Here is an 18,645-nt window from a genome sequence, read left to right on the forward strand (position 1 = left end):
CATTTACCGTATACACCAAAACAGTGTGTGATTATGCCAGGCTTCAGAAGCGCAAAAGCCTCTTTGTTGCGTCCTGAAATGCTTGTTCTTTCTCGCCGTACAGCTGTAGTGGGAAGCAGGGTGTGCCGTAAGCGTGTGTGAAGGGCGAGGGGTGTCGCGGAGCACCCCTGAGCATAAATGACAGGCTACCGTGACCCTCAGGAACTCCTTCAGCAAATGTCCCGTGCAATATGCCCCTTAAGCACAGTTCACTGCTTAGGAATGCCTCTTTTAAAATAAACTGTATGCAGGATGTCTTTCTAGGAGTCTTAAGTATTGTGACTGTCACATAACACCTCCTATTTAAACCTCAAACCTTAACAAAAATTTCGTTTTGGGATAGCTACTTTCTATCATTTAACTGTTTAGAATGTTGACTTAATCCTGCATTGGAGCTAAGCATAAGTGACATGGGCATGTAGTGATAGGACGAGGGGGAATGGCTTTAAACTGGAAGAGGGCAGGTTCAGATTCAACATTAGGAAGAAGTTTTTCCCTGTGAGGGTGGTGAGGCACTGGAACAGGTTGCCCAGAGAGGTTGTGGAGGCCCCATCCCTGGAGATGTTCAAGGCCAGGCTGGAGGTGGCCTTGGGCAACCTGGGCTGGTGGGAGGTGTCCCTGCCCATGGCAGGGGGGTTGGAACTCGATGATCTTTAAGGTCCTTTCCAACCTAAACCACTCTATGATTCTATGGCTAATTTTAACCATATTATTTGTTTCAGCAGTTTTTAGTGCTGTATGTGTTTTTGTGTATTGCACTATATTTCTGTGTTTAAACTGCTCTCTATGCAATTGCAGTAGGATATAAACAGCGTTTTAAGATCAGTGTATCTTTTCATAAGCACTGATTATATGTTCTTTTTATTTAGTAGCCAGAATGTCAAATAAGGAGGTGAAGGCAGCATTGAAGAGTGCTAGAGATGCAATACGAAATAAAGAATATAAGGAAGCCTTAAAACATTGCAAGGTAATTAATTTTATACTTGGAAGGTCATATTTTTTGCACGTTTTGTTTGCTCTTCCCATATCCCTACAGCTGTATAGCAATGTCAAGCGTGGAGTGCCTTATTAGTGGAGATTAATAAATTGAGATTGATTTTCAGATTTAACTTCATTAGTCATTCATATTAGTTGCCCACTGGTGAGCCTTTATTCCCCTTCCCTTTTGCATTTGCTTGTATGTGATGATAAGTATATTAAGTCTAGAATGGTAGTGATAATAATCCATTTCTAATCCAGACTTTGATAGGAGTGCTTTAATTGCTAAACTACAGATATGGTTACTGGCAGAACAGTTCAGATATGAAGCATTCTCTGGCATAAAAAGCTGAAGTTATTAATCTTAGATTTTTCCTAAAAATAAATTAACTTCTAATATTACCATACAGAATAATTCACCAAAGTGTAATGATAAAACTCAATACCTGGATTTATAAGGTGCATTTCATTTGTCATTTTCGCTTTAAATTGTGTCTTTCTAGGCAGTTTTGAAGCAAGAAAAAAATAACTACAATGCTTGGGTATTTATTGGCCTGGCAGCTGCTGAGTTGGAGCAGCCTGATCAGGCCAAAGGAGCATATAAGAAGGCTATTGAACTTGAACCAAACCAGTTACTGGCATGGCAGGTACGTAAATGTCCAGATTCACTTTTTCTTTCTCTGAAAAGTATCACTATGGAGTTAAATATGAGAAGAAAGCAGAGCTGAGACTTGTGTCATGTTTTCTTGAGGCCTGTAGTTCTACTGAAGCTTCGGAGTAGCTGAGGTTTGTATTATTTGTGTGTCTGAAGTAAAGCCATGGGTGGGTGCGTATGTATAGCAGGGTGATCTTTAGTTTCAGTATATTTAAGCTTGTATTTCTTCTGTAGACTAGATAGCAGTGAAACATGCAAGGGAGAACATGAATTGAAACAGATAGAGTAAATTTGTCCATGCTTAGGAATTTCCATGCTTGTAGCTCAAGAAATAGTTGAAAATGCTTTTCTCATCAAAGATAAAATGTTTTTCTGATAAGTTATTTTTGTAGCTTTTAGCATGAAGTGGATTGTTACTGAATCTTGTTGTTACTTAAAAACAATAGAATATGTTTAAAATAGCTGTGTGCTGGGTGCTGTGTTCATGACAACCTTTAACAGTGTATGGTTACAACATTAGGATGTGCTATTTGTTGTGAAGCATAAGGTTGCATATTAGGTCTGTCTCTTAGATACCAACAATCAATATTTTTTTGAGATGGTAAGGTTCTTAGTGTTTTCAGTATAAATAGCTTTTTAAAGTATAACTGCGGTGCCTGATTTCAAGGTATATTGAAATGTCCTCAGTTGTTTTGCAATTAGATTCTGGCTTTCTGTTACTATACAAGACAGTATGATACTTGGATATAGATCTTCTATTGTATGACTTAGAGTGCTTTGTATATTGTTTCTTATGCAGGCAAGATTATGTAATATATACAGGTTTCAAATAGTTGTTGATATTAGTTAAGAAAGCAAGGAAAGCTTTTAATTTAAAATAAGTAGATCCTGAAGGCTGTACAGAATTATCAATGTAGGTTCTGCTCAGAGATTTCTGCATTAACACTTGACCCAATTGAAGGCAATGGAATAATTTTTGTTGGCAGAACTTTCAGTGTTCTCGTAACACATAACTGTTGACATCAAATCTTACTTTTTTTTTAATATTGTTTAAAGGGATTAGCAAATTTATATGAGAAATCCAACCAAACAGATGTCAGAGGAGACTTAGCAGATGTTTACCAAAAGCTCTTGCAACTCTATGAAAGGTAAATAACTTTGAATACCATAATTCAGTCTAAGATTACTAGTTCAGTGAATACCATCACTTATACATAGGACAGTCTGAAAGTTTGTTTTTTTTAAGCCTTGTTACATCAGTGGGTAAGCACTTCTTACTAAGGTTTTTTGTACCTGTATAAGGTTTCTTGATGTGTCCCTTTTGATAGGATGAAAACTCTTGGAATAGTTGTACTTGTGGTTAATAGTTTAGAGAATTCTAATGTTATCCTACATCCTGTGTTTAAACTCACTGCCTTGAAACATTTAGCTCTGGTATTTCATTGTCTGCATTAGTAAGTAGGCTTATTTTTCTCTGCTGTAAGATCACAGAATATATGTTATCTGATTCATACAGGTACAGTTCCAAAACAAATCTAACTCTCAGCTCTCACTATAGCTGAATGGAGTGTTCGGTTTGTTTCCTTAATTTGAAAATTATTTAAAAATAAAAGTACAATCCCTTAATTTTTTTTTTTAACTTAGTTATAACAGCAATGAGTACAGCGTTTAGGGTGATCTGTAGTATTTGTTCTAAATATTTGTTTGGTAGCTGAACCCACTAAAAATTATTTGTCAGAATTTGAAAAAACATCATACTATTTTATGGAAAACTTAGCTTCTTTGTGTGGTGTGTTCTTCCTTCCTCCATTCTAGTGGTGACAAGCAGAAATGGTGTGATGTATGTAACAAACTTGTGGACCTATATCATCAAGAAAAGAAATATGTAGAGGTAGGCTGAGTACTTTACTTTCTCTCTTCTAACAAGAAGTTTCCATTTGATTAGAACTAACTACTCTTTATCAAGGAATCCTCAATTTTTTGGGCCACAGACCACTTAAGGTGTCCTTCTGGACCACTGCCAGGAAGAACTGCTTTTAACTATGTTACTTTTTTTTCCACTGAGTAAGACTTGGGTGCAATCCATTATGCTGACAAAACTTGGCAAAGGATGTTACTATACAGGCTGAAAGGGTGGAACATCATTCTTCTGTCTTACTTCTAGAAGTCAAGCTTGATCCCAAACACACGTTTACATGCAGTGTGTGTGAGTTAGGTGTTCTTTGCGTTAAGCTTGGCCAGTTCTAGGTATCTCATTAGCCCTTCACTGGTGTGGTGATCCCTTCCTCGAGTGTCCCTGATACTTCATGCCAGAGGGTAAGGTGGAATTTGTACACAACCTGAACTCCATTGCCTGTGGCTTATGTACTGCATTCCGTACACAACGATATCAACCTGCAAAGCTGCTGCAGGGCAGCCCAAGCTTCAGCTCACCAAAGTCTGTGTCAGCATGATCATTGCAAAATAGTCGTGACTCTTGTCAGCTTACCACGAGGTGGAGCTGTTAAATGCCTGAATGGTTCAAACAGTAACTTTGCCTATAGTCTCTGTAGTACTGTTGCAGGATACCTATTTTTGCAGTTATGCTATTCATTCTTTACTCTTCAAAAAGCTTGCTTTCTTATAAGGTAGTGCATGGACTTACTCCGTGTATTCTTACCTTTCCTCCAACAATGGAAAATTTAAAAAATTTCATATCTCGTAGCACCAGGACAGCTCCAAAGCCTCCTTGTATACCAGGTTTTGAAGCGAAATTCAATGCTAATAGTTTAGCATATAAAGGCAGACTTGCTCTATGTGCAACACAAAACCACAAGTTTGGCTTCAGGGTCCTATTTTCTCTTTTTCAGTTCTGTTGAGTTTTCCACACTGAATTTCAACATGTACTGCTGCTGTTTTTCTATTTCTCTTAGTAGTGCTGTAGATCCAACAAGGCTTCCATTTTTTCTTCAGAGTTTATCGAAGGACTGTTGAGGTCTATTTTTATTGTTGATTTCCTCCAGGAACCAGAGTCAGAATTCATTCTCTTGATGTTGCCTCCCTTCTTTACTATACTTTGGAAGGTGGACGGGTCCCACACAATGCTTTGGGACTTGTTATTGCTTTAATCAGAAAGTGGGTAAATCTGGGTCGTTACTTTAAATGTTACTCTGTTGTCTACCCTAGTGTGGTAGAGTTGACAGTAATTGGAAAGATTGTATTGGATTTCCAGTTATTTAGAGAGTGACAGCCTGATTCATTTGTTTCCGCTTGACAGGTGGCTGAAACATGGCAGAAGCTAATACGAATGAAACAGGAGGAAGGTGCAGAAAAGGCAGAGCTTCATCAGCTTTGGAAGAAGATGATCCAGTTACTGAAAGACAGTACACAGAACCAGGATAATAAGACTGAGCAGTCGGTAATGTTTCTCACTCCTACTCCTATAGATACATATATATGCACAGTGCAGCTAGACTTCAAATGAAGCTTTGAAACCCAGGCAAATCTTGTGACTATTTGTCTCATTAATGTTCAGTGGTATTAAACTTCTCAGTAAAAGGTGGGTGATTTAATCTGACAGAAACAGTGAGGGTGCAGCAGCCTGAGAAGGGCCTTTGGTGGAATAAAGCACCTAAATCCAAGCGGTTGTCCTGGAACTCTTTCATTAACTTCCAGGTTTGCACTGTAGCATAGTGATGCATTGTTCTACCTCTGCACATTACAAGAAGCATCGCTTATAAGCTTTGCCAGAATCTAGAATGTAGGCGTTCTTCAAAACAAGAAACTCCCCCATGCTTTTCTCCAGGGTGGAAGAGGTAGTTCTCTGCTGTTTTTCCATTTCTTCGTACCTGGTGTTTTTCCTAGATAGCAGTGTTTTGATTCAAATTTTCTTTTACTCTGTAAGTTTTAAGCTTTCACTTCTTAAGAGAATGTAAAAGCTGATTGAATCAAACAGAATGATCAGGAATTTATGCTGATCCTGTGTTCTCTGTGGCCAAAGTTAATTTTATCTGTTCTTGCAAGATGAAACCTCAATCAAGGATGGGAATTTCTCATCACCAAGCTGGTTGATAGCAGTGCTCAAGAAAGGTGGAAAATACAAATTGAAATAATTTGAGAGATAAGAAAATTTAATCTGGATCTCTACTTTTTGAGAATCAAGTGCTCTGATTTATGAGCTATTATAGAAAAGAGGTGCTGCAGGTAGCACTACTTTCTTTTTTGGGGACAAGGAGTTAAAATAAAGGAAAAAATTGCATAAATATCAGGAATGGGTTTCACATGCAGATGTACAGTTTGCTGCATTTCTGACTAAAGCATCTGAAACTGGATGAGTGTGGAATTGAAGGCAGCCTCCTATTCAGCAGTTCAGTTGTGCCGAGCTGTGGGCAACTTCTGGTTTAGCATGCTTGTTTGGTCACCTGCACTCTTGTGCTTGCGTTTTCCCATGTATAAGGAGTCAAGAAATAAAAGACTAGATTTCTAGCCTAAAGCAGGGGGTAGGGCTGACAGCTAACTGGAGAGGGTAGGTAACCTAGGTTTTGTGGTACCAAGTCCTTTCAATTGGGATTGGGTATGAAGAAGAATCTATGGTCTTACGAATTTAGCCTTCCTTCTACCTATCTTACATTATGAAATGGTATGTTACTGCTTCATCTTGTACTGGACAATTAACATACTTTGGATCCTATTTCAGTACTGCTTCATGATAAGGAACTTGCTTTGTGGCTGTCTCTGTTCGCAGTACTGGTGTAAACTTAATGAGCAGGATCCAGATAATAACATGTATCTATGGAAGGGCTGGAAGGCATGTCCTGTGAGCGGCAGGAAAGGACTTGCGTTTGTCTCGTTTGGGGAAAAGGAAGCTGAGAGGCCTCACTGATCTTTGCAGCTTCCTTAGGAGAGGACACGGAGAGGGAGGTGCTGATCTCTTCTCCCTGGGATCCAGCAACAGGATGCATGGGAGTGGTTCAAAGCTATGTCAGGGGAGGTTCAGACTGGACTTTAGAAATCATACCGAGAGGCTGGTCAAACACTGGGACAGGCTTCTTAGAGAGGTGGTTAATGCCCCAAGCCTGTCAGTGGTTAAGACTCATTTGGGCAATGCTGTTGATAACATGCTTTAACTTTTGGTCAGCCCTGAAGCGGTCAAACATGTGGACTAGTTGATTGTTGTAAGTCTCTTCCAACTGAAATAGTCTATTCTGTGAAAATAGTGTTTTCCTAGAGTCATTGTTTGTTGCATTCTTAATTATTTCTTATTTCAGCTTTTGACCGCGTTTGAACACGCGGTGAACTCTGCTGACACTGTTCCTGGTGAAGACCACCAAAATCTTTATAAGGACTTTATTCAGTGCTTGTCAAAAGTAAGGTTATGTTATTCTATCTTCATCAGTGAATAGTTGTAATATTCCACATCTTATAATTCACAAACATAACTTTATTTTTTCTTTTTCAAGTTCCCTCATGAAACGGCTAGGTTGGAAAAGGCCTGTCATGATATGATGGCTTTGTATCCTACTGTGAGTTATCCTTTAGAAGTACTTTGCTTGCACTTTGTTCAGTCAGGTGAGTAGGATGGATTTAGATACTTTGGGGGCTTAAATTATTTATTTTATAATTCGTTTTGTGACAATCTGTTTACAAGTGTTTACCCTTCATGACCCAGTACAAGTGCACTATTTAATTTCATGTTTTATTTCTGCCTGTCTGGAAAAGTTTGTTCCTATGATTTGTCATTTCCTAGCTCTGTAAGTGAGTGATGACTGTAAGTTGGCAAAAAGCTTCTGCAAGTCCAACTCCGGAAATGTACAAAGTTGCGAAGAAAAAATGCCTTATGAAACTTCAAAGCAGCCTCTCCCGATAAAGGAAGGTTAGCTTCTTAAGCTTAGAAGAGGGAACGGAGAGTGTTAACCAGCGCTCTAAGGCTGAGGACGGGCTGCACTTAAGTTCTTCTTGACACATAAAATCTCTCAGCAAAAAAACCCAAACAAACATTTGTGAAGCTTTCTTCAAGATAATGCCTGGTGAATAAGAAATAAACAGATCTGTTTAGATATGTGTTCTAAGTAGAAAATGAGAATCTCATGAAAAAGAAACACAACATGGTATGTTCATTGGTGCAGGGATTTGGAAATATACAATTGCTGGTTTCAGTAGGTCACTAAACAATGTTGCAATAGTGCTGGACACTTCCTCAGCATTTTCAAAAGTAATAAAATGAAGACCAAAATTTAGTAGTTGTTTAGGGCATCAGAAGTTGATTTTATTTCTTTTTTAAACAAGGAAAGAAAATCAGGAAAAACATCCTCTGGCTTTATACGAAGAGAAATAACTTTCAGCTTAGGTAGAAGAATGTCTCCATCTCTGGAGACATTCAAAACCCGCCTGGACGCGTTCCTGTGCAATCTGCTCTAAGGTGGCCCTGCTCTGGCAGGGGGGTTGGACTAGATGATCTCCAGAGGTTCCTTCCAATCCTATGATTCTATGATTCTAATGGCTTTTCCAGTTTTGAAGGTAGGCTTCATGGAATAATGTAGCAACATAAGAGAGAATTTTTCACTTTGATTGGAAAAGATGAAGACAAATGAGGCTGAGACTGTCATTTCCACATGAGAATGCTTTACAGTTCAGAGAAACATGCAGAAACTAATTTGCAAAGGAAAAGGAGCACCTGACTGGCACAGTTCTTGTATAGTAATGCTCTCACAACATCTCACAATCCCACAGCCATCTTGGGGCAGGGAGGAGGATGCTTAGGTTTTAGTAAGGCTGTTTGTTTATATCTGAGCCGTTCCAACCATGTCATAGTCCTTCATGCCCCAAACTTGTGGGCTTGTAACTCAGATGCATTATTAGTCACGTTTATCAAATGCAAATGAAAGGCAACCTGTATGTCAAATGAGTCCATAATTTTTTAAAGAAAATAGTAATTAAAAGACTGTTGCTGTAAGTCACAACAGTTGCTTTAAGCAACGACTGCCAAGTCTACAATCACAGCTAAACACGAGCATAAAAATTTAGTGGCATCAGTTAAAACTAAGCCAAGATATGTGGTTTCACAGCAAGACTGTTTCAGCAGGCTCATCACAGCAAATTTGTAGGTACTCAAGACCTACTCTGGAAGGAAACTGCTTTGATTTATTTGAAGCATATTTTGACATGTGGGCATTTGGCTGGGCTTACATGAAAAGCATATGAAGGAATTAGTTTTCATTGCTTAAGGAAGTATACTTGTTATTTAACAGGTACTTCAGGTTTCAGACTGACAGTTTATTTTGTTTTGTGGTACTGGGTGTTTAGATTACTGCTCATTTTTGGGGTTTGGTTTTGGAGGTGGAGGGTATGTAGTACCTTTGGAAAAAAGTTTCATCAATAAATTTATTAATTTGAGCTCAAAGGATAAGCATCATATTTATGTAGATAAGGCATGCTGCTGCAATTTTTTTAATCTAAAACTGTTAAATATTTCTTTTTCTGAAACTAGGAACTGTATCAGAAGAGGCCCTGCACTATTTTTCTAGGCTTTTGGAGATGGACGCAAATAGTGGTCCAGGCATCATTGGTTTTGGTATAAAATGCCTGCAAGAAAAGAAATACAAGGAGGCTGTGAAGAGTCTTACTGAAGGTAAATATGTAATATGATGTATAAGTGGATATTTTGGAAATCTTATACTTGCATAGTACTTTGCCAGTTCTAAGACCAGCTAGATTTAAAAAAAATACTCAACACTTCCTCTGTTTCGGCATTGAATTTTTTTTAAGTATAGCGTTAAGTATGACATCGTTGAAGTCTGTCATTGCTGTTATGGTCAGCTCTGTAGTATTTTAGTGTGATCAAGTTGAAACTTTTTTTTAATCTGACTGTTATTGGGGAAATGCCTAGATGAAGCAGTAAATACAGCAATAGTAATTCATGAAGGAATGTGGAATTTGTAAATTAAAATATAGTGCAGCTCCCCTAATCTAGTCACTGCATTTCTATACCTGAACAAAGATGACTCCCCTTTAAAGTTACATCATTTTAAGAACTCTTTAACACTTACATTGTGTAAACACTTGTATTGGGTATCTAAAGAGAAATATTGGAGAATTGTTTTTTTTTATAGTAGCCAGATTTGCTGAAGAGTTGGCTTACTAATCTGTTATTATCTTCCTTGTACTGGAATGGCAAAGCTCTTTGAAAATGACTCATGAGTATACTAGTGGGAAAATAGAATTCTCCACTCTCACTGTGCTGGCCATGGAAAATTTGAAACAGCTTATGAGAAAGCTGGGTAAACAAGCATTTGGGATCTAAGCCATCAGGAGTCAGTCAGACTATGCAGAACAAGATTGTTTCTGAAACTGAATTTTGGAATATTCTGCAATACTCTACAGTAGCTTACCTACAGTGAAATAACATGTCTTGCCTAAAATCTGAAATAAAAATTTCAGTTGGTTAAGAGGAAAATGTTTTGCATAGAAAACAAATTCTTCTGGCTTATGTGCCATTGGATGTTTTGACAAAACATGTAACCTGTTTTTGACAAAAGAAACATCTCCCAAATAATTTTACTTATTTATTTTTACTTTTATGTGTAATACTCGGCTCATGAAGGGGAGAATGCAAAGGCCAAGGCTCTTTGCGTGATATGTAGATGTATAAAGCTTGGAAATAATGTGTTTCCCAGTAAGTTAAGTGTTTGCACTTTAGGCATTGAGTTTCAGGGCATTATTTAGTAGTAGTGTGTATGTATATATATCAGAAGACTCAAATTCAGTTTTATTACCGAATCTTTAATTAAGGCAAGTTTATCAGGAAGTTTCTGTGAAACACTCGTCACTCTTCCCGTCATTTTTTTTGCTACCTTGAAGTTCTGTAGGCCTTTTTTGGTTTCTAAGAAAAACTTTATAAAACAGTCTACAGGCTGCTGATGTTAATGTCTGACCAAAGTGAAGAACTTTTTTCTTTTTGAAACAAAAGTGCACCTTAAGCCAGTGTTGTATATATCCTCACTTTTCCCCCTTTTTCTTTTCTGTGTATGTAATGTTATTGCAAAATTAAGCCTAAGAGAAGCTTATATGCTTTTTAGTCTTTGCCTTACTGTATGGAGGCTTGTATGTCTAAACCAGTTTAAAATAAGATTCAAAGAAAAAAATTAACTGCAGGTCTTATTATCTGATTGATAGTATGTTTTAGATGGCGTTATGTGGCAATACAACTTCTGCCAGCTACAGTGTCTTTGCAGCCCTAAGCAACGTTTTTTGGTGCCTTTTTAAAATTCTCCTTTTATTAGGTTTGCAGAAGACTAGCCAGTGTCCAGCAGCATGGCATTATTTGGCAGAGGCACAGATGAAAATTCACAAACACAGGGATGCTGTCCTGTGCTGCAATCGAGGTAAGTGCCTGCAAATTGAAAGAGCAACTGCAGGGGTACGCCACTTTCCCTAGTCCAGCCAATGTGGCCTTTGCATGGTAGGCCTTTACTTTTTGCAGTCTCATGGCTTGTGATGGTGTGCCCTGCATCTCTTGGTTTATGACAACTGAAAAGCACCTTTTGCTGCTTAGTCTCAGGAAAAGAGAAAATACTTGGCTAATCAGAACCAGAAAGCTGTCTAATGGTTAATGTTTAGAAGGTTTGCATGTTCTAATGTGCTTCTTCAGCTGTTAGTTGACCAACTCTGCCGAACAGCAGATAATTGCCTGAAACCACAAGGCCAGGTGTCACAAATTTGTAGTCTGGTAGACTTCATATTTAGACTTAGAAGATAAGATTTTAATCAAGTTAATGTAAAATGCAGAAATGTTGCATAGTACAACTGCATCTTAAGAAGTCTCACTGAGTGTAAAACTCCCATCTCTGCTAGCTGGGAATGAGGGCAGTTGTTATGATCTAGTGATGCATATCTAATCTGAATAGAGCCATTATCTGATGGTTATAAATGAAGCAGCAGCCGAAGTGGACTTTTTTCTGACAAGGACAAATGCAATGAAAAACTTCTCAAGAAAGACTTGAAGCGGTATAAGTATGCAAACCTGTCTAAACAGTCATGGGAAATTAGTAAAAGCAAGGAGAAGTACTTGACAGCAGGGGAGATTCAAAAGGCTTATACATTTGGGCAGAGGAAATGTGGTATCAGAGCAAAGTAGGTTAAAAGAAATTTATTGTAGAAAGGATGAAAATGTAATTCTTTTCCCATCTGTGTTCAGCGTGGAAGAAGTCAGGGTGACTTGTACACTATGACCCTTCCTTTCAAGGGGTTTCAAACAACTTGTTTATTATTATAGCATTAATAGAAGTTGCTATAAAACAAGACAATAATAATTAGCAGTAGGGAACTATGAGATATTGACGTAGGAATTGACCGAGGACCACAAAGATGAAATTGCTGATGTACTAAGGGGATTATGTAATTGCTTGCTTAACCTGTCTTTGCACCCAAATGCTTGGAGGTAGGTAGTGTAGCACTAAAGTTTAAAAAGGGTTATAGGAAAGATCAGGAAAACCATTGACAAGTCTGATATGTTTAGTGGTTGAATTAGTTAAAACTGAAAGAAGAGAATTAGGGAGGCCCTTATCCTCTGAGGTGAGATTGTACCGTGTATTGGAGAAGTAATCAGTACTGAGTAGAAAGGTACAGAGTAACCTTTGCACAGGCACAGAGTTAAATCCATGGTTTCAGTAATATTTTTTTCTTTAAACACTGAAGTGTAGAACAACTTGTTTATTGAAAGGTCATTGTTTCTTCAGAACATAGATTGGAAAAATGTAGCATTCCATTTATAAAGGCCACCAGCTAGGAAGCAATCAGTCTCTCCACATGTCTGAGAGGACCTTTCTAAAATTGATTTAACTTTTAAACTTGAATGTGTAGAAATTTTACAGAACAATTTCTTCAGCATGAAGGAGAGCAATCAAATTTTTTTTTCTATAAAGTGGTGCTCTATTAGACTGAAAAATCATAATTAATATTTAAAAAATATTAGGAACAGGGGTGCTGTTTGTAGTTCCTTTTTCTGTTGTTACTTGATGAAACTTTTGTCTTGTCAACAGCTCTTGAGGCTCTTGGAACTCCTGAGGGTCCTAGCCGTCGATGGAAGAACCTTATCCTTCAGTTGAAAGCAGAGGCTTTGATTAAAATAGCTGATTCCGATGCTGCAGAAGAAGCCATTAAATCACTTGAGGAGGTATGTTCATTGACTAAACAGTATATATATATTTTTTTTTATTTAAAAAAGTACTGTCACCCTTCTGTACGAAAAACTCAAGCTGCGTATTTCTCCCCTTTCCTCCCTTTATGTTTTGAGTGGTTTAGACAATGCCTACCAATTATGGTGTAATCCAAACACTCCTTCCTTCTCTGCTTTTTTAGGCTTTGATACAACTTTTTCACTCAATTCTAATTTCAGAAGCTGTCATTTTTGACCTTGTCTGGTTTTGCTCAGTGTTGCTGAGTTCTTGCTGGTTCTATGGCTGTTGTTCATCTTAATTTGAATTATTGTTATAACCGTACTCCCCATGTCCTTCATACACTTGTCATTAGTCATGACCAAGGGCATATTACTTTAAGATTGAATGGTTAAGCTTCAGGCAGAAGTTGCTTCCCCTCTTTTTTGCCTCACAGTTTCACTCCTCTCTGTTTAGACTTCTGTACCTTTGTCCTTACTCTCTACAATCTTCTACCTGTTCTCCATCAAAATTGCTCTGCCTAAGGCTTCTCAAGGGTATTCTATCTAAATGTTCTCTTGTCTTTATCTTCATGTAGTCTGCCTGCTTTTAACACCTTTGATTTCTTAATCTGGGGAGATAATAACTTGATCATGTCTATTACTTGGTTTTCTAGATTGTGGACGCAAGCAGTGATCCAGTGGTCACAGCTATCAGAGGTCAGGCTTATCTAAACAAAGGTTTAATGGATCAAGCTTCAAAGGTTAGTACTGTATTGTCATTCCTGTAAGCTAACTAGAATTCTTGTTTCATAGAGGAAATAACTAGGGAAGAATGACATTCTTTTGCAGATTTCACAACAGCTTCTGTTGTCCCACCCTGATCTGGCTGAATCCCATGCTCTAGAGGGTTTCATCCATTATTCCCAAAAGAACTATGAACAGGCAGAAAGAAGGTAGTTTTATATTTTTCTTTCCTCTAACAGGGAAATGTGGGGGGAGAATAGAATGTAGTGTTTCACAGCTTTTGAGAATTTGTCTGATCATACCTCTGTTCCTTTTATTTAGTTTTCTAAATGCTATTGAAAGAAAGGCTGAAACTGCCGAGTATCATCAGTACCTGGGGCTCACATACTGGTTCATGAGTGATGAGACAAAAAAAGACAAAGGAAAAGCACTCACTCAGTTCTTGAAGGTAAAGGCTGCTTTAACTATTCATGTAGAATTAGTGGTTTCCTATATCAGAAACCAAGTATGGAAAATACACTGACTGGAAGGGCAGACTTGAATATTCTGCTTGTTACTGTTTACAGGCTTCCAGAGCCTTAAAACCAAGGTCAGCTGTGCAAAAAAACATTGCAGGGAGCTGTGTAGTGCCCTGGAATCTCCCTGCTTTTGTTTTCCTCTTTTCACCTAATTCTTGAGGCCTTTGATTTAGCCAAACTAGTGGTAATTCTCTCAATCTTCTGTCCATGAGGGCTTGAAAGTTTAAGCCTCTAGATTACCAGAGTAGATCTTTGAAGTAATTTTGAAACGGGGAGGGCAAAATTCAAATTGAAAAAAAGAGAAAGGAAAAACAATGATGATGGTGTTAGAGTTTCAATGTCTGTCCAAAGAATTAAGTCTGCAAAACCCCACAATTTATGTACTTTTCCTGGTCTTTGGGTTTTTGGTGGTTGTGGCTTTTTCTCTGAACAGGTAAAAATGTGAATCCAAAAGATTTAGTCTGACATCTTTACTGGGAACATGAAGTGTACAAAATAAGATTCTAGACATTGTAAGCTCACCATATAACTTCATGATAGGCGTTGGCAACTCACATCATTGACTACTCTTTGCACTTCAGTAGCAGAGTATACTGGAGAATGTAGCTGAAGTGAACAATAACTTCGGTTCTAAACTGTTTAATGTGAGCTTTTTTTTTTAAATTATTATTGTCAAAGTTGTTTTTTGCTGCTTCGGGGCTCTGGGTTTCTTTACGTACAAACAAACTTGCCAAGTGTATCTAAAAAGGAACTTAAACTTTAGAAAAGGCTGTAGTTAATTGTGATGTAATATGGTAAGAGTATGAACATAGTGGTTGAAACAGAGTAGAACATGAAAATGATGGGATGTAAGAAAGAATTGTTTTCTCCTAGGACAACTAACTTGTTAGTATTTCATGTGCAAAATGCTTTGGGTCATGAGGTTTGTAGCAGATTCTGCAAATATTTAAAGCTCAGGTAATCTCTGAAGTCTGAAAATAAAGTTTAGCTACTCAGAGGTATCACAGAAGGAGCTTAAATAAGTTGACAAGCAGAGGTTGAACAAGTAGTTATCACTGGACCTGTCCATCAATATAATCCTTCAAAATGCTGTCTTATATTGTATTCATATTTCCTTATAGGCTGCAAAATTGGACAGCTACTTGGGAAGTGTCTTTTGTTATTTAGGTAACTACTACAGAGACATTGCTGGAGACAAAAGTAGAGCTCGTGGTTGCTATAAAAAGGCTTTTGAACTGGATGGAACCGATGAAGAATCTGGAACAGCAGCTGTAGACTTAAGTGTGGAACTTGGAGACATGGTATTGTACATTCGGGGCTTTGGATTACTGCTGTTTTGTTTTTCTGTTAATCCTGCTCTTTGAGGAATCACTTCAGGTTTCCTCTGTATTTGAGAATAAGATAGGAAAACAGATGTTCTGTCATTGCTTAGCAGCTTTCATAGTTGGACCTGCTTCAGTTTTATGCTTCAATTCCAAATTAAATCTATCTAGCGAGAATGGTGGTGGAATCAAGCATAACATTTTAATCATGGCATACGTGATTTAGAGAAAGGATTTTTTTCAGTAGGCGATATGAAGAGAAAGTTAGTTTTCTTTTCATAATTAACTTCTGCCACTTCTTTTCTTCATCCCCTGCCTTGCTGCTTTCAGGAAAAGCCTACAAAGTCATCAGAACATTTTAAAAATATTTCTTACATAGCACTGTATAGAAAGTTCTTAACCTATGATATCACAGAGCGAGAAAGCAATCCATACTTTGACAGATTCCATTTGAACATCTGGAAAGTCAGTCTAAGTATCTGACTTGCTGCAAATACTTGTAGTTTAAAAAAAAAGAAATTAAAAAAATAGTCTCTACAGAACTGCAGGAAGCTACTGTCTATTTGCAAAGACAGGTACATAAGAAACAATCACTTCTTTAGATGTGATAATTTCCTCCTATAATTTGCCACTCAGCCTGGCAGCTTTAAAAAGCCCCTGTAACGTTTCTTCATTACAGTAATTAACAGATTAGACAGTTTAATGGTTTGCTGGATTAGGAGTATTCTTCTTTAACAAGAACTTTGTTCTTTACACATACGTGTTTGCTAACCTGGCATTTTTGGTGCTTTGTTAGGACACTGCTCTGTCAATCCTGAATGAGGTAACTGAAAAAGCGAGTACTGGTACAGCAAAATGGGCCTGGCTTCATCGTGGACTTTACTACCTGAGAACTGGTCAGCCGTCACAAGCAGTGGCTGAGTAAGAGAACTGGTGGTTGGTTTAAGTAATTTCTATAAATCACATTCAAATGGTCCTTGATCTTAGCAAGTTTTGAAAATAAGTTAGCTGATTATAGGATGGCTTGTACTAAACAATGGGAAATGGGTCTGAGCAAACTGTGTCTGTCTTCAGTTCCAGAATTAGCACAATGTAGTCTTTTCAGCATACCAGTGTTCTGTACTAACAACCCTGGTGACAGGCTTGTCAGAGACAAGCACGGTATAGCACTGAATAATGAGCCAAGATTAGGTACGGTGTCTGAACTTGTATAATGTGCTCTGGAGATGAAAATGCTACTATGCTGCATTTAAAAGTTCTGTATAATTTCTGTATTGTGGCCTTCCAGTCCCTAAAGGAGGCCTACAGGAGAGCTGGGGATGGACTTTTTACTGGGGCATGTAGCGATAGGACGAGGGGGAATGGCTTTAAACTAGAAGAGGGCAGGTTCAGATTGAACCTTAGGAAGAAGTTTTTCCCTGTGAGGGTGGTGAGGCACTGGCACAGGTTGCCCAGAGAGGTGGTTGAGGCCCCATCCCTGGAGGTGTTCAAGGCCAGGCTGGAGGTGGCCTTGGGCAACCTGGTCTAGTGGGAGGTGTCCCTGCCTATGGCAGGGGGGTTGGAACTTGATGATCTTCAAGGTCCTTTCCAACCTAAACCATTCTGTGATTCTATGATAATTGTGCATTTGTGTCCTGAGAACATATAATGCAAGAACATAATTTGTGTTAACTTGTATCACCTTTTATTTAAATAAATTTATGTCTTGGTATCTTCAGTTTGCAGGCAGCTCTCAGGGCTGATCCAAAGGATTCCAACTGCTGGGAGTCTCTGGGGGAGGCTTACTTGAGCAGAGGTAGCTATTCAACAGCTCTAAAGTCCTTCAGGAAAGCAAGTGAGCTGAACCCAGGACTCGTGTACAGCATTTACAAAGCTGCAGCAGTTGAGCAGACTCTAGGCAAATATGAAAATGCTATAGCTACCTATCAACAAATCTTAAAGAAGACAGAAGATTATGTGCCTGCACTGAAAGGTAATATGTCTGAATTTGAAAGTGTTAACATTTTCTCCCTCCACACATTGCAGTGCTTTAGTGTCCTGGTGAGGTTCTTGGTGTATTGAGGTTTGCCTGCATGGAAGGATAGGGTTGGATTTTGAGTATGTAGCACACTGTGATCCCATGCATGAAAGGTAGTGTGTAGTACCCTGCAAATATCTGAAGAGCTCTTAAATCAAGATGCGCGGGGGTGATTATTTTTATTTCAAGTGAGTATGAAAGGTAATTATTCCTGTGTAGCTAGCAGGCCAGCTGGGTAGAAGAACTGAAGATAAAGGAAGCCAGCTAACTGCAGTTTCATCTGGATGCTGTAGTTTCATCTAAGCAGTCAAACAGTGGCTCAGCAGGCAATGGAGTCAGGCTGCCATTTCAAATAGGTGGGCTGTACTAGTTTTCTACTGCTCCTGACCACGCGTTCCTCACTTTTTGTGTTAGCTTTGGTGATTCAGACCCCCTGAGCTTCTTCAAGTGATGAAAAATAGCAGTAAAGTATCCTGAGAGGTCTCACAAGTGTTAGGGGTGGTGATAGGTCTTCAGTATATAGCTGGGGGCAGAGAGAAGTGGGGGAACTGGAACTCCTTTCTAGTGATAGAACTGTGATTCTCAAGATGAAAAATATTGGGAGCGTATAAAATTTTGATAGCCAATGAGTAACTTCAGTTCACATTCTCCCTGCCACTTAGTCTTCAGTCATTCTCACCCCATACATCCATCTGAAATGGATGCTGCTTGCTGCTTGGTACTGTTAAGAATTTTTAAGTTATAGAGTGTTCTTTTGTTGTGTGTAAGGCCTTTTGATTTTTGGGTTAACGTAAGCTGATTCTTTTAAGGCTAAGTCAGAAGTGTTGGGTTACTATTGCAACAGGAACTTTTTCATCTGAAAGGGTTATAGGGTGGTTGTTCCTCTAATATAATTTTGTCTTTTGGAGCTTGCCAGACTAAAGTGACATGGCAGAAGCTACATGGTGAAGAGTACTGCAGATAGGCAGTTTTGCTAGTTGTCAGACAAGAGGGCAACTGCAGCAGCAGTTTCCAAAGGTGGTATGTAGAAGTGTGTATGCGTATGTGGCTTTTTTAGTGTCTGTAGGTGACAGTTGACAGCTTTACATGGAATAAAATGCTTAGAAAGTATGTAAGCACATGGTGTCAAGGTTTCCCCCCCTGTAGTTGCCTCTAATTATTCTTTTTGCAATCCCTCTCATCCTAATCTCTAATTTGTTAGCTCCAGGTCCTACTTTGAGTCTCAAGACAGCCTTCACCTT

General features: G+C 38.5%; 2 protein-coding genes across 2 annotated transcripts in view; both read left to right on the forward strand.

Annotated features, from left to right (window-relative positions):
* LOC309683474 (superkiller complex protein 3-like) overlaps nt 1-18,645 on the forward strand; it is a 73,672-nt gene that overhangs the window by 592 nt on the left and 54,435 nt on the right. The window contains exons 3-18 of the mRNA XM_082497761.1: nt 909-1,006; nt 1,521-1,664; nt 2,729-2,820; nt 3,488-3,563; nt 4,929-5,069; nt 6,919-7,017; nt 7,111-7,219; nt 9,138-9,278; nt 10,930-11,031; nt 12,688-12,821; nt 13,478-13,564; nt 13,653-13,756; nt 13,869-13,995; nt 15,187-15,366; nt 16,184-16,308; nt 17,106-17,359. Coding sequence (XP_082353887.1) covers nt 917-1,006; nt 1,521-1,664; nt 2,729-2,820; nt 3,488-3,563; nt 4,929-5,069; nt 6,919-7,017; nt 7,111-7,219; nt 9,138-9,278; nt 10,930-11,031; nt 12,688-12,821; nt 13,478-13,564; nt 13,653-13,756; nt 13,869-13,995; nt 15,187-15,366; nt 16,184-16,308; nt 17,106-17,359 — 2,005 coding nt within the window. The 5' untranslated portion in view covers nt 909-916. The remainder of the gene's footprint in view (nt 1-908; nt 1,007-1,520; nt 1,665-2,728; nt 2,821-3,487; nt 3,564-4,928; nt 5,070-6,918; nt 7,018-7,110; nt 7,220-9,137; nt 9,279-10,929; nt 11,032-12,687; nt 12,822-13,477; nt 13,565-13,652; nt 13,757-13,868; nt 13,996-15,186; nt 15,367-16,183; nt 16,309-17,105; nt 17,360-18,645) is intronic.
* The window catches only part of LOC309682861 (superkiller complex protein 3-like), a gene marked incomplete at both ends in the record, with an annotated part of 15,804 nt that continues 15,260 nt past the window's right edge, over nt 18,102-18,645 (forward strand). Inside the window, one exon of the mRNA XM_082496956.1 lies at nt 18,102-18,122. Within this exon, the coding sequence (XP_082353082.1) occupies nt 18,102-18,122 (21 nt within the window). The remainder of the gene's footprint in view (nt 18,123-18,645) is intronic.

The sequence above is a fragment of the Vanellus vanellus genome, assembly GCF_965231255.1.
Source record: "Vanellus vanellus genome assembly, chromosome: Z".
NCBI classification, from domain to species: Eukaryota; Metazoa; Chordata; class Aves; order Charadriiformes; family Charadriidae; genus Vanellus; species Vanellus vanellus.